General features: G+C 46.6%; 1 protein-coding gene and 1 non-coding gene across 2 annotated transcripts; both read left to right on the forward strand.

The window, feature by feature from the left end:
- Window positions 1–8261: 8261 nt before the first annotated feature.
- Window positions 8262–12089, forward strand: Rpl39 (ribosomal protein L39). The gene is made up of 3 exons (XM_075958096.1): window positions 8262–8525; window positions 9645–9748; window positions 11887–12089. Exons 1-3 carry the CDS (start codon window positions 8523–8525, stop codon window positions 11933–11935), a joined length of 156 nt encoding a protein of 51 aa, XP_075814211.1. The 5' UTR covers window positions 8262–8522; the 3' UTR covers window positions 11936–12089.
- On the forward strand, window positions 11075–11206 carry LOC142841884 (small nucleolar RNA SNORA69). The gene has a single exon (XR_012909127.1). It is a non-coding gene; the product is annotated as a small nucleolar RNA SNORA69 (small nucleolar RNA).
- Window positions 12090–14476: the final 2387 nt, after the last annotated feature.

Genomic DNA, 14476 nt, shown 5'->3' on the forward strand with positions numbered 1-14476 from the left:
CTGCCTTCAGTAGGCAAGGAGAGGCTTCGACCAAAAGAGAGGTTAGATCACGGCTCACCATTCTTTTACCATAAAGAACGAACTAAAGGTAGACATGGGTTCACACTTGCAATCCCAGCACTCAGAAAGTCAAGGCATGAGGATTGACATCAATTTGAGGTCATCCTGTGCTACATAGCAGGGTCTAGGCTAGCCTGAGCTACAAAGTAAGACTGTCTCAAACAACAGTGCACAACATTCTTTTTTCCTGTGTCTTTTACATCATGTATTTTTAAAAAAATATTTATTTATTATGTATACAATATTCTGTCTGCATGTATGTCTGCAGGCCAGAAGAGGGCACCAGACCTCATTACAGATGGTTGTGAGCCACCATGTGGTTGCTGGGAATTGAACTCAGGACCTTTGGAAGAGCAGGCAATGCTCTTAACTTCTGAGCCATCTCTCCAGCCCTACATCATCTATCTTGATCCCATTCATTTCCCTGTCCCTTCACATCCACCCTCTGCCCTGTATCCCCCAAAATAAAGCAAAATTTAAGAGAAGGGAAAAAAAAGGGAAAAAATTTAAAAATCTCATCATGGAAGCTGTAGTGTGATACAGTAAAGCCTTTTGTCCACACATCTTTACTCCCAAGTGTTTGTTGCAAAGAGTCCTTGGTCTGGTTCGAGGTTCCTGGTTTCTGCTACACTATCAATGCTGGGCCCTCACTAGGACACTTTTGGATATCCTGTGGTTACCCTGTGTTGTGGAGATCCTGTAGCTTTGGATCTGCAGGTCAGGTTTCTTCACATGTTCCTGCAGGATAGATGGGGTGGATGTTGCCAGTGAAGTCCAAAGTCATAACCCTGGTTCTGGGCCTGGGCTGCTGCAGGATTGATCACCCCACCAGTTCTGCCCTGTCCTCACCACCAGGGTGAGCTCTCCAGTACTGTCCGGGCCCTGTCCCTCCTCCCCCCCATTAGTCCCTTGTGGCAATGAGGGAGGGGTGGGGCCAGTTCTCCTGTCAGGCCCTCAGGGTCTGCTCTTCCACACCTGCCCCACCAGGGCCAGCTCCACTGTGTTACCCTGTGAGGTACAGTGGCCTCTCCTTCCAGTGCTGCAGCTGGTGAGGGGTAGGGACAGCTCTCCCACTCTTATGACCCCATGGCCAGCTCCTCCGCCCATGATGCCACATGTCAGATGAGTAATGGAGACAGCTCCCCTTTGCTGGGTCACCCTTACCTCCAAATACCTGGCCAACTCTGCTGTGCTGCCTAGGCGAGGCAGAGCCCACTTTCCTGAGTGCTGCAGCTGGTAAGGGGGAGGGTCAGCTCTCTCATCTGTTGCAGGCTGTAGAGGGGGGATCTCCCCCACCCCTACCACTGCATGAGATACGAGTAGTGAGGCACAGCATTCTTGAGCTGCTGCTTGACTTCCTGCCAGCTCCACCTAAGGTGGCATTGATTGCCCATTTACTCATAGGCTAGCTTGTGGCTTTGTATTTCTTCACATTTATTTTTTTTAAATATTTATTTATTTATTTATGTATACAGTGTTCTGCCTGCATGTACACCTGCAGGCCAGAAGAGGGCACCAGACCTCATTACAGATGGTTGTGAGCCACCATGTGGTTGCTGGGAATTGAACTCAGGACCTCTGGAAGAGCAGGCAGTGCTCTTAACCTCTGAGCCATCTCTCCAGCCCTTCTTCACATTTATTAAAAATAGTTTTGGTCTTTGACAATTTTATACATGTATGCAATGTATCTTTTAAAAACCCATTTTACTGATTTATGTGTCAGACTGGATTTCTGTGTACCACATGAGTACCTGGTGCTAGCAGAGCAGATCTCCTGAAACTGGAATTACCGGCCATTGTAAACTGCTGTGTAGGTGCTGGGAACTGAACCAGGTTCTCTGTAGTGGTGGCAAGTGCTCTTAACCACTAAACCGTCTCTCCAGCCCCCTGTGCAATATCAGTGTATCTTGGTCATATCCACCTTTCTCAGCTTGTAGAAGCCAGTTCCAAGAAGCAGGTAGAAGAGCCACTAAAAATGATTGAAAGACAATTACCCAAAACTGGGAGAGTACTTCCAAATAAGGGAAAATTTCAGGAGAGTGGCTCAGTGTGTCCCTTGCCTCAGAAAGGTTAGGGAACAGAAGTATGAAGTTGTCACTGGATTTGGCAGTGCTTGAGTGTTAGGAAACTGGGCAGAGGGAAACTCATATAATGCAGAGTGACCGGTAAGTGGGGAGCAGATGGGGGCAAATGGGTCAGAAGAGATTAGAACTTGAGAAACATCTAGGAACTCATCTAATTTTAGATGGTCATTGAAGCCACAGACATGGATTCTGTCACTTAGCCAAAGAGAATGAAGTAGGGACAGAAATAGATGTAGATTCCAGGCTGAAAGAATTCTAACATTCTACCAATAAAAGAAAAATGTTTCTATAAGGATGACAAGAAGTAGCCATAGAGTAGGAGAAAAGCCAAATATTCTGGTGCTACTTAATCTGAAAGGATGTTTCGAGAAGTAGTGGCCCTGGGTATAGAGGAACAGACCTCTAATCATAGCACTTGGAGATGGAGAGTTCAAGACTATTGGCTACATCTTAAGTTTCAGGCCAACCCCGGGCTATCTCAAAACATGAAAAACAAAAACAAAAACCAGTAGTAGCAGACAGGGCTGTGAATAAAGCTTGGTGATAGAGCAAGCAAGGCCTTGGCTTCACACTCCAGACTGCAGTGGGAAAAGGGGAGTTGCCAGCAGAGTTGAATGCAAGAGAAGAGAAAACTCAATTAGGATACTTGAGAGCCACAGAATGTGGTGGCTTCTTCTAGACTATTAATAGCCTGGCATTTGAAAGCCATTGGGTTGAGAATAGATTCAGTTTGCATTTATAGCTTTTTATAGAAGTCTATCATGAAATAAACCAGACAAATGGTGTTGATAAATGATCATTTTTAATATAAGGAACACTAAAATTTAGTATTTAGACGTCTAAGAGAAGGGAGAATAACCAATAATGTAGTTTTCTTGCAAAGGCAGCCAAAATAGAAGCGAAGGTAGAGGTCAGAGGAGCCTGCCTTGGGAAAAAGGCTACTCCCCAACCATCAGTAATGAGTTGGCAGCGCCTGCCTCCTCTCTGGCCAGTTAGCAAGCAGCTGAGTAAACGCAGGGCGGTTTTCCCGTCAGCACCTCCCTCCGGTCTTGCGTGGCCTGAGTCAAGGCCTCTTCCCCGCCCCTTCGAATTTCTTCCCCTCTCTCTATTCACTTCCTATTCACTGTGTGCCAGTCACTAGGGACAAGGAAAGAAAACCAAGTCCTTGTCCTTGAGTAACTCAGCTACGTCAGTGACTAAAGACCAGTGGAACAAACAACTGGGGTTACAATGTGAGCGGGGCGGTGAGAGGAGAGATGATCTGGGAGTCTCCTGCCTGGAAGCTGCCAAGTGTGGCTGAGGAAACCCCCTAAACTGGATGGACCGGTTGAGAGCATGGCAGGGCTCAGCCCTCCTCCCTCTGAGCAGTTGTTTGGTGTTAGCAACCAGTGTTGTTTTCATGAAGCTGCCTTTCTTTCACTTTCTACACTGAAGATTGAGCCTGGTGATGGTGGGGGCGGGGCGCACAGGCCTTGAGTCCCTGCACACTGGGGGATTTCTGTGAGTTCAAGGCCAGCCTGAGTTCCAGGACAGCCAGGGGCCTGAACAGAGGCCCTATCTCAGCCCGGTCCGACCCCTCCCAAATAATAGTACCGCCTCTTAGCCACAGGGCTGTTTCTCCAGCCCTAACTTTAATTTTTATTGTATTTATTTTGTGGAGCTGTTTGCACATGGCATGGCACGTGTTGAGGTCAGAGGGCAACTTTTGGGGCTTTGGGGGATTGGTTCTCAGTTGTCAGATTTAGCCACTGAGCCATTTTACTGCCACATCCCCCCTTTTTTTGTCAAACTTTAGTTTGTCCCCTTACTGTCCCTCTCCACCACTTTTATTTATTTTATTTATTTATTGAGACAAAGTCTCTGTATACAGTCCTCGCCGTCCTGGAACTCTCTCTCTAGATCAGGCTCACCTCGAACACACAGATTTGCCTGAATCTGCTTCCAGAGTACTGAGATTAAAGACATGTGCTGCCATGTCCCACCTTGCAGCCATAAAGCATAATTTCTTATTATTTATAATAATAAACTTATAGGAGCCAGTCATGATGGCTCATTGTCTATAATGCTGGTACTCAAGATGCTGAGGCAGAAGGATTGCTGTAAATATAAGGTCAACCTGAGCTATATAGTGAGTTTTAAAAAAGCCTGAACTACACTGTAAGACCCTGTCTCAAGGGGCTGGAGAGATGGCTCAGAGGTTGAGAGCACTTCCAGAGGTCCTGAGTTCAGCCATCTGTATAATGAGATCTGGTGCCCTCTTCTGGCCAGCAAGCATACAGACAGACAGAACACTTAAAAAAAAAAGACCCTGTCTCAACCAACAAAAAAGAATAAACACATAAGAACTGGGCATGTCTCAATGGTAGAGTGCTTTTCCTAGCATGTATAAGACCCTGGGTTCCATCCTTAACCATACATGCACACATACAAATAAGCAAGCATGGGGACTGTGGGTGGGGAGGAGGTGTCATTCCAGCCAGGACTAGAGAAGCAGAGGCAAGTGTACCTCTGTAAGTTTGAGGCTACCCTGGTCTACAGAACTAATTCCAGGACAGCCAGGGACACACAGAGAAACCCTAAAACTAACCCCCCCCAAAAAAAAGTTCATTCCATTTTGGGTCTTTTTCTTCAGGCACAGATTTAATTTTTTATGGCTAATTGTTTTGAATTTGTATGGTGCTGGTGATTAAATCCAAACCCTCACCTGTGCTCAGCTCCTGGTTTCTTTGGAATTAAAGACCGAATGGAGAAGATTCAGAGGGCACATGAGTCTTTTTTGATTGGTTGGTTGGTTTTGGTTTTTCTTTTTTATTTATTCTGTATACAGTGTTCTGCCTGCATGAACTTGGGACCTCTGGAAGAGCAGCCAGTATTCTTAACCTCTGAGCCATCTCTCCAGTGCTGGTTTTGGTTTTTCTTTTTTTCTTTCTTTCTTTTCTTTTCTTTTTTTTTTTTTTCCGAGACAGGGTTTCTCTATAGCTTTGGAGCCTGTCCTGGAACTATGGAACTAGCTTTTGTAGATCAGGCTGGACTCAAACTCACAGAGATCCGCCTGTCTCTGCCTCCCGAGTGCTGGGATTAAAGGTGTGTGCCACCACCTCCCGGCCTGGCTTTGGTTTTTCAAGACAGGGTTTTTCTGTACAGCTCTGGCTATTCTGGAATTTGATTTGTAGATCAGGGTAGCCTCGAATTTAGAGATCCATTTGCCTCTGCTTTTTTCACAACTTCTGGGATTAAAAGTGTGGGCAACTAACTATACCCTGCTTGTTTGTTTCTGAAGCTCTAGGACCATTTAATTCGAATTTGAGAAGAAGCCATGCAACAGTGGCACACGCCTTTAATCTCAGCATTTGAAAGGCAGAGACAGGTGGATCTCTGTGAGTTCGAGGCCAGCCTGGTCTACAGAGTGAGTGCCAGGACAGGCTCCAAAAGCTTCAAAGAAACCTATCTCAGAGCCGGGCGATGGTGGCGCATGCCTTTAATCCCAGCACTCGGGAGGCAGAGGCAGGAGGATCTCTGTGAGTTTGAGACCAGCCTGATCTACAAAGCTAGCTCCAGGACAGGCTCCAAAGCCACAGAGAAACCCTGTCTCAAAAAACAAAAAAAAAGAAAGAAAAGAAAAGAAAAAGAATTTGAGAAGAAACACACACATAGCAAGCTGTAAAGTTTGACAGCTGCTAAGGAAAGATAGAGATTTAGTTACGTCTGTAGACAGGGTCCCACTTTATTGCCCTGGCCGGTGTGGAATTTGCTATGTATCCCAGGTTGGTTTCAAATCATAGGACTCTTCCTGCTTCAGCCTCCTTATTGCTGTGACTTTGGCCCTACTATGGACCTACGTTCTTCTATTCTTTTTCTTTTCTCTTTTGTTATTCTTTTGCAAACGGGAAAAGAAGAGCAAGAATCTCTTTGCTAAGCCTTCCTCTGGCATTGTTTAGAAACTTAGAGATAAGATTTGCCTATTACATCATCGGGACAGAGTCAATCCCTGTGCAAAGTCGATACTTTGTACTTGATGCCAGGTGCTGGAGGCACACGCCTTTCCTCTCAGCACTTGGGAGGCAGAGACAGGCGGATCTCTGTGAGTCTACACAGTGAGTTCCAGGACAGGCTTCAAAGCTACAGAGAAACCCTGTCTCGAGAAACAACAAAAGCTAACTGATAGTGACTGTACAGGTGGCACCACTTGTGTGTTGAGTGTTGCTTTGCAGAAACTATCACCTCCATGGGTCTGAGCCTTTGCTCTTTCTGTGTCGGCGCTGATAATGCATGCAGCACCGAACACTCCATGAGCTGTCTTGCATTGCTTATGGCCATGACAAGCTAGCTGCTCCGCTGGGAGAATTGAAGCTAAAGGAAGTAGGAGAAACTTCAGAGCTGAAGGCAGTGTGTGCTGGGTATTGGTGAGGTAGTGAAGGATGGCTTGGATGTTTATGAAGTTCTCAGGCCTTGCACGTCAAGAACTGGTCCCCTTCCCCAGAAGACATACACAAGGCAGTTTTGAGAATAACTTAGCACTGATAAAAGGAATCTTTAACTTTTTATGATATCCACAGATAGTATCTTTACTTTTCAGTTTTGTTATATAGTAATATTTCTTAAAATAAGGTCTTATATATAACCTAGGCTGGCTCACAGCTCACCATCCTCCTGCCTCTGCCTCTTGAGCATCATAGGTATACACACCTATGCCCAACTTGTTTTATTGACATACAACATGTGTGGAGGTTCATGCTTTCCACCTTTTTGAGGCAGGACTTCTCTTGTTTCTGTTGCTGTGTTGAGTGCTCCAGGCTAGCTGGCCCTCAATCTTCCAGGTGTCCCTGCTGGAGGGATGTTCAGGGTTACGTATTCAGATCACTGCATCCAAGGGTTTGTTTTTGTTTTTTGTTTTTTGTTTTTTTTTTTTTTTTTTGCTTTTTCGAGACAGGGTTTCTTTGTAGCTTTGAAGCCTGTCCTGGAACTCACTCTGTAGATCAAGCTGGCCTCAAACTCAGAGATCTGCCTACCTTTGCCTCCCAAGTGCTGGGATTAAAGGTGTGGGCCACTACAGCCCGGCCAACTTTCTTTTCTTTGAGACAGGTCTCTATTCTGAAAGTCTTGTGAGAAGACTACCAGGAGATGAAAGCCATTTAGTGACCCCAGAGCTTACTCGTGTGATTCAGTCCCAATTTCCCTAGCTCTACCACCTGGCCTGCGAAATATACACTCGGGAAAATCTTCCCAACACTGAAACGTGGAGTCCTCTGAACCTCATTATTTCTCTTAAGTAGTCTTGGCTGTCCAGGAGTTGGCTGTGTAGACCCAGGCTGGCCTTGAACTCACAGAGACACTCCTGCTTTTTGCCTCCCTCGTGCTAGGTTAAAGGTGTTGGCCACCGTGGCCCGTGCTTTCGCATTTCAGGACTGAGTTGTTAAGGTTGCATGGCTAATATTTTTCTTTCTTTTTAAAAAAAAATATTTAATTTTATTGAGTGCTCTGCATGTACACCTGCGTGCCGGGAGAGGACATCAGATACCGTTGTAGGTGATCATGAGCCGCCACGTGGGTGCTAGGAATTGAACTCAGGACTTCTGGAAGAGCAGCCAGTGTTCATAACGGCTGAGCCATCTCTCCAGCCCTATGGTTAGTGTGGTTAGTGCTTTTATCCACTAACCATTTCCCTGGCCCCCGTATATGGCTTTATTCAATTAAATTCTTTTTTTTTTTAAGTTCTGGTTGTGTCAGTGTGCTTCTACATAGGGGATATGTAGACGTAAATCGTGAATGCAGGCGCCTGTGAAAGCCAAAGGCATCTTTTTCCCTGGAGCTGGAGTTACAGGCGCCCGGGAGGCGCCAGACACGGGTGCTGGGAACGAACTTACAAAACTGCGGAGCGATCACTCCCTCCCTCTTCCCATATGCCCGCCGCCCATATCCATAAAAGGCGCACACCCAAGCCCCGCCCCTCGCGTTAAGCTTCCTCCCAAAGAAGGGCGGAAGTAGCGGCGCTCGAAAGTGACGGCAGCCCTTTCTCCGCCCTCCTCAGCGTTGGCCCCGCCCACTTCGTTTCCCGAATTTTGCTAAAGGCAAAATTACTTCGGCACCTCTTAAAGGCCACCTACCCCCGCCACGAGAGAAGTGCGCTCAGGACCCTGACGGTGGCCTAGGAGAACACAGCCACTGAAGCGGAGGCCTGAGAATTGTTTCGTGTAATTCCCGCGCGCGTTCTCATGGCCCCATGGGAGCGCGGAGGCGGGGATAGATGAGACGCGTGGCGTCACCGCTTAGCTAAGCTCCACCTCCAGCTGCGTCTTCTAATCGCGTTTTTCCTGTCGGATCCTTCTCTTCGCCTTTCCTTCGCCATCGTGCGCCACCTGCCCGCCTAGCCTTCTCGCCATGGTAAGATTATCGGCTGCCATCCCCATTCTAGGCAGCTTCCCTGAGACCGCAGGCTGCCATGACTTTACGATGGGATTGCACAGCATCGAGGGGCGGGTGCATTTTCAGTTTTGGGAGGTTTTTTTTTGGGGAGTTAGTTTGGCCATTGCTCGGATCGCGGACGCATCATAAAATTAGCAAGCCCATTTCTCCCCACAGTGTCGGGCTGTTCATCGTGCAGTCTGGCGAGCAGTTCAGTGTTCTTGCTTCGCTTAGCTTCGAGCCGACGATTCTGGGCAAAAGGATAGGGTTGATTGCGGCTGATTGAACGCTAGCCTTGCCTTGGCGTGCACAGAGAGCACAGGTCAGAGTGGGGGCTTGCACAGGCAGCTGTCCGCAGTAAGGGTTAATGGGACTTGAGCCTTCGGAAGCTCTTCATCACTCCGTGGAAGCGTCTGCTAACAGCACACCAGTCGTTGCCTACTGATACATTGTTTACTGGCGTTTCGGCTCAAAGTGGGATTCGTAGCTACATTTATTCAGGAAAATCTAGAACTTTTACAGTGGTTCAGGAGAAGTGCACACTGCCTTTTGAAAGTAGAGAATATTGTTTTCAAAAGTAGAGCGCCTAGACTTACTGATTTAAATGATTGGGCGGGATTGACCCAACGCCATTTTAGTTGCAGTAAATTAGTTCCCCCTCCACCTTAGCTATTCTATGTTTGTCGTCTGAAGCACAGCAGGATAAACAGTAAATTAGCACGATTTTTCGAGCATGGGCTTAAAACCCGGCGCTGTAGCTGGGCGGTGGTGGCGCACACCTTTAATCCCAGCATTTGGGAGGCAGAGGTAGGCAGATCTCTATGAGTTCGAGGCCAGTGAGTTCCAGAACAGGCTCCAAAGCTACAGAGAAGCCCAGTCTCGAAAAATAAAAAAAAAACCTGACTCTGTAATTAATCAGTCTTGATCTAAGACAATTAAGTTTAAGCCATGAACTCTGACTTGAGGGGAATAATGAGGTTCAGAGGACTACACAGTTCGGTGTTGGGGAGATTTCCCCGGGTGTATATTTTTCGCAGGCCAGGTGGTAGAGCGAGGGAAATTGGGACTATGGGGTCACTAAACTGTATCTCCTCGTAGTCTTCTCACAAGACTTTCAGAATCAAGCGATTCCTGGCTAAGAAACAAAAGCAAAATCGTCCTATTCCTCAGTGGATTCGGATGAAAACTGGCAACAAAATCAGGTAAAGCCCCTACTGCCCTGCTTGCGGGTCTCCAGCTCTTACATGATTTGGGGCGTGTGGATTCGTAGTTGGAAGATAACACGCTGGGACAGCTGTTCTCTGCTTACCATGCTGCGGCTCCTTTTGTGTGTGTAGGGGGGCGTGCACTGAATTTAGAAAAAGTGGCACACGAGAGAAAGATGCTCTGAGTGCACACAGGTGGTGCTCTTAGTGGCTACCGGCTGAAGACACGAATTCCAAGGTCGGGCCAATACAGACCTGAATACTAAGGTGCACGTGGCTGGGGCCGGCTTTCAGGAATCACTTTTCCATTCACGTGGATCCTGGTAATCCAACTTAGGTCATTGGGCTCCAAGGAAGTGGCTTTGCCTACTTAACCTCATAGAGAGCTCCAGAAATCCCTCCCACAAACCTTTTGTAAATGTTTTGTTGGTTTCTGCAGTCACAGCTAGGCTTTGGGGGCAGGTTTTTCTCAGTTCCTTGCTAATTTCCCTATGAAAGCTTGAGGAGATTGACTTTCCTGGTGGGAAATCTTTGAATTGGCAGCTTCAGAAGAACTGAGGGCCCCACAGGCAAGGGAAGTGCCTTACTTAGTGAGTTCAGTCTGAAGCCTTGGAGGGAGGAAAAATAGGCATGCGAAGTCCTGACAGTTTGCCAGGCAGCCAGCAACAGTTCGGACAGTTCATGTGTATTTTTCTTTAATCATTTGTGTGGGGGATGCATGCCGGCATGTGGTCAGAGACTGGTTTGTGGGAGTTGGTCCTCTTTGACCACATGGGTTCTAGCGACTGAATTCAGTTCTTCAACCTTGATAGCACTTTTCCAAGCTGTCTCGCCTGGCTACTGGTTTGGTGGGTTGTGCTCAGACAGGGTCTCCATAGTCCAGACTGCCTGTGGTTCTGCTAAGTTGAGGGTTTATATTCTCAGTTAATTTAGCCACTTGAACTTGGAAGTCAGCTCCCCACTCGGGCCTTACACTCTAGTTAATAGATATCTTCTATCTACTGGTATGGTAGGTGCTGCCTTTTTCAAGTGCTGAGATTACAGGTGTGAGCCAACACATACTGTAAATGCATGCGCTTGTTTCCTGGAGCCCTGGCTGATGAGAGTAGGGACTGCTAGTTGATATGTGGGTTAGCAATATGTCCTAGAGTTGTGAATGGTGTTTTGCTGGGTGGATTATATACCCTAACCCACAGAGTTCTCTATTTCTGGCTCACGTTTATGGATGCTATGGGTTTGAGTGAGGGCCACCTGCATGCTCTACTCAGCAAGGTCTCTGTATGGGACTGTAACCCCCAGCCCCTCTCCCAGCTTTGACCATTTAAAGCAGGTCGCAATTGCAGTGCTTCATCTTGTGGGAGTGCTGCCATTATCCTGCTGAAAGAAAAGCCGTGCTGACTGTTGATGATTTTACCTTACTGGGAGCAAAATCGTGACACGTTGGCACAAACAGCAAATTATGTGCAATTTGGGAGGTGCTTTCTCTTACCTAAATGAGTTCTGGGGGTGAATTCTGGCTGCCAGGTTTGCATGGTAGCCGCCTTTCCCCAAGGAGCATCTTGTTGGCCTTTGCAGGAACCTTTGTGTATGGTCCATAGGAAGGGGTTCAACTGTCTGCATCTACCCTTACTTATCTGACCCTGCACTGCAGTGTGGGTATTGGACCTGGCGATTCCCCAGTGCTTGGTTTAAGGCAGGGTCTCAGTAGATTGCCTGCCCTTGCACTCAGCTGTCCAACCCATATGGGCTTTGGATTTTCAACCCTCCTAACTCTAGAGAGAAGGTAGGGTTGGCAAAGCTTGTTCTGTTTTGAATCTTCTTGGTTTGACTTGACGGTTTTTGTAGTCCAGGCTGGAATTAAGGGGGTGTCTCCACTGTGTCCTGCCCCCTTTTTTTAAACTGGGTTGCCCCAGCCTGTCAATTCTTGACATGTTGACTAAACCCAGGGCCCTGCACTCATGTAACATTTATTTTGGAGATGGTCTTGGCTGTGTAGGCCTGGCTGGCCTGGAACTCTCTAGGGAAGCTCCTTATTAAATTATCCTATTCCCTAAAAGGCCAAATCTGCTAAAAAAAAAATGAGCGGCTATATTATGACCGCACCACCTTGTAACTTGTGTCTTCATTCTCTGCAGGTACAACTCCAAGAGAAGACACTGGAGGAGAACGAAGCTGGGTCTGTAAGGAGTCAACAATGAATGGCAAAACAATTAATGATGAATCGTGATCCTTGATGAGTGTTACAAGATGAAGTTCAACATTTTCAATCTGGAGACTTGATCATGTTTAAATTGGGAGTGGTTTCTCCAGTAATAAAACGTGGAACCTTTTGAACTGCTGTTCTGGTTTGTAGAGTTCTGAATTTCCCTTTCCCCTGCCAGACCTAATAAGATAAGCTGCTGCGGTGCACGTGGAGAGTTGTTCCCTGGGAGCTAGAGAGGCTGAGGACTGATACTCTTGCAGGAGTCCTGGATCTGGAGCCTAGCACCCACAGCTCACACTGTTATATTACACCAGCTTCAGGGTGAGCCCCTCTGTGGGTGCTGCTGACTTGACGCGTATGTAGGCAAGTAACTAAAGTAACTATGCACATAAGTTACCGAGCACCTTGGTTAAGATTGTGACTGTTCACACATGTATGACCCATAGTGCGGAGGTAGGTCAGAGGATAACTTTACAGTTGTCTTTAACTTGTAAGTATGTTCCAGGTTTTGGATTCAGGTAGCCAGGTTTGTGTAGCAGGACCTTTACCAACAGCCATCTCAATAGGCCCCCCACTTGTATGTAGTATGCTTTACTTAGGCTTGAGATGGAGCCCAGGGTCTCACATACCAGATACTTACATGGCATTACGATTCACAACAGTAAAATTAGTTATGAAGTAGCAATGAAAGTAATTTTATTGTTGGGGATCATGTGAATTGTGTTAAGAGGTTCATACCATTAGGGAGGTTAAGTACCGCTGCTCTGTAGGCCTTCTCTTTTAATATTAGATTTAAGCATGAATACTACAAATGGTTGCGAGCCACATTGTGGGTGCAGAGTTGAAACCAGGTCCCTGTAAGAAATAGTTAATGCTCACTGCTGAGCCATCTCTTCCAGATCCTGTCGGCTAATTTTTGGTGCTTGATAGGGATCCTAGAAGCTGCAGACTGGCCTTAGTCCACCTAAGTGGTGGGATCACAGGTCCACAAGCCTTTCTTTAGTCAGGGTCTCTAACTGCTTCTGCCTTTCAAGTGCCAGTCCCAGGCTTCTGCATTTATAAGCATTTGAAAGCCATGGAAAGGATATCTGAAAATTCAAATTTGTGTATCTAAAATCATTTGAATTTACATTTATTTGAAGGTGTGTAGTATATGGGGGTCCAAACAACTTGAAGTGAGTTTTCTACCCTGTGGATACCAGAGGTCCAACTTAGGACAGCAGGCCAGTTCTGAGCCCCTTAAGTGGATCTATCTGAAGGGTAGATTGGCCAGCAAAGTGTGAGGTTTTTATAAATGAACCAACCTCTGCTGGGTTCAAGTTCATGTTTGCTTAGAGGTGCTTATTCTTGACATTGCCTGACTTACACAGCTGCCAGGAAAATACCTGGTGGTTGTGGTGGCAGTGTTTTTGGTGGGGATTATTTTGTTTTGGTTTTGATCCCAGGGTCATCTTGAACTCGTGAAGCAACCCAGAGACCTAGAAACTCCAGATCTTTGGCTCATGTCTCTCTTAACTCCATCAACATGGGGCTAGGGTGTAGATAGAACACTGGCCTAGCATGTGTGTAGTCCTGGGTTCTCTCTAGCACAGCAAAAATAATCCTCAAGGCTGTCATGGATGGCAGTTCTTAATTTAAATCCACAGCAGAGAGATCTGATAGAATTATGGTAGTCACATGAAAAAAATTTAAGCAATCTGATGTATGTAAATTTTCAGGGTCAGAGAGATGGCTCATTGCTTAAGAACACTTTGAAGGACCAGTTTGGCTCCCAGCACCCACATCAGGTGCCACACAACCACCTGTAACTAGCTCTAGAGGATCCAGTCACCCCAGCCTTTCAGGGTACCTGCAAGTTATGTGCAGACACACAAATAGATAATTTAAAGATAATACGCATTATTTATAGCTAGGTATAGTGGTACATCCCTTTAAGCTCAGCATTCCAGATACATGTGTGTGTCCAATTCAAGACCAGCATAGGTACTACATAGATCCTGTTTCAAAAAAAAAAAAAACAGCCGGGCGATGGTGGCGCACGCCTTTAATCCCAGCACAGAGATCCACCTGCCCCAGGGAGGCAGGGGCAGGTGGATCTCTGAGTTTGAGACCAGCCTGGTCTACAGAGCTAGTTCCAGGACAGGCTCCAAAGCCACAGAGAAACCCTGTTTCAAAAAACCAAAAAAAAAAAAAAAAGTAATAATCACTATTTAAAAATTTTTTTCAGTGGAAGTTGGGATAGCATCCTAACAACCTGGGAGGCTAAGTGACAAGGCCAAGATGACTCTAAAGGTCTATCAGCCTTCTCTTGGGACCTTGAATAGGTAGGCTAATAGAAATGGAAGGTGATAGGGCGGTACAATACCGCCTATCCATTGACCTGGAGAAGGCAGCTGCAGAATAGTAATTGAGAGTTAACTGGGTTCAAAACCAGCAGAAAGCCACAGTGGAACAGTGCAAACTGGAGCCTCCCCTGCAGGAGGCAGAAAGCTGCTCAAAAGTGCTAGCTTTAGCTGTAGGAG

This window comes from Microtus pennsylvanicus, chromosome X, assembly GCF_037038515.1.
Source record: "Microtus pennsylvanicus isolate mMicPen1 chromosome X, mMicPen1.hap1, whole genome shotgun sequence".
NCBI classification, from domain to species: domain Eukaryota; kingdom Metazoa; phylum Chordata; class Mammalia; order Rodentia; family Cricetidae; genus Microtus; species Microtus pennsylvanicus.

Bases quoted from the DNA above. Each gene is read 5' to 3' on its own strand.
- Rpl39 (XM_075958096.1), top strand. The intron at 9,749-11,886 runs GTAAAGCCCCTA...CATTCTCTGCAG, and splicing joins AAAACTGGCAACAAAATCAG to GTACAACTCCAAGAGAAGAC.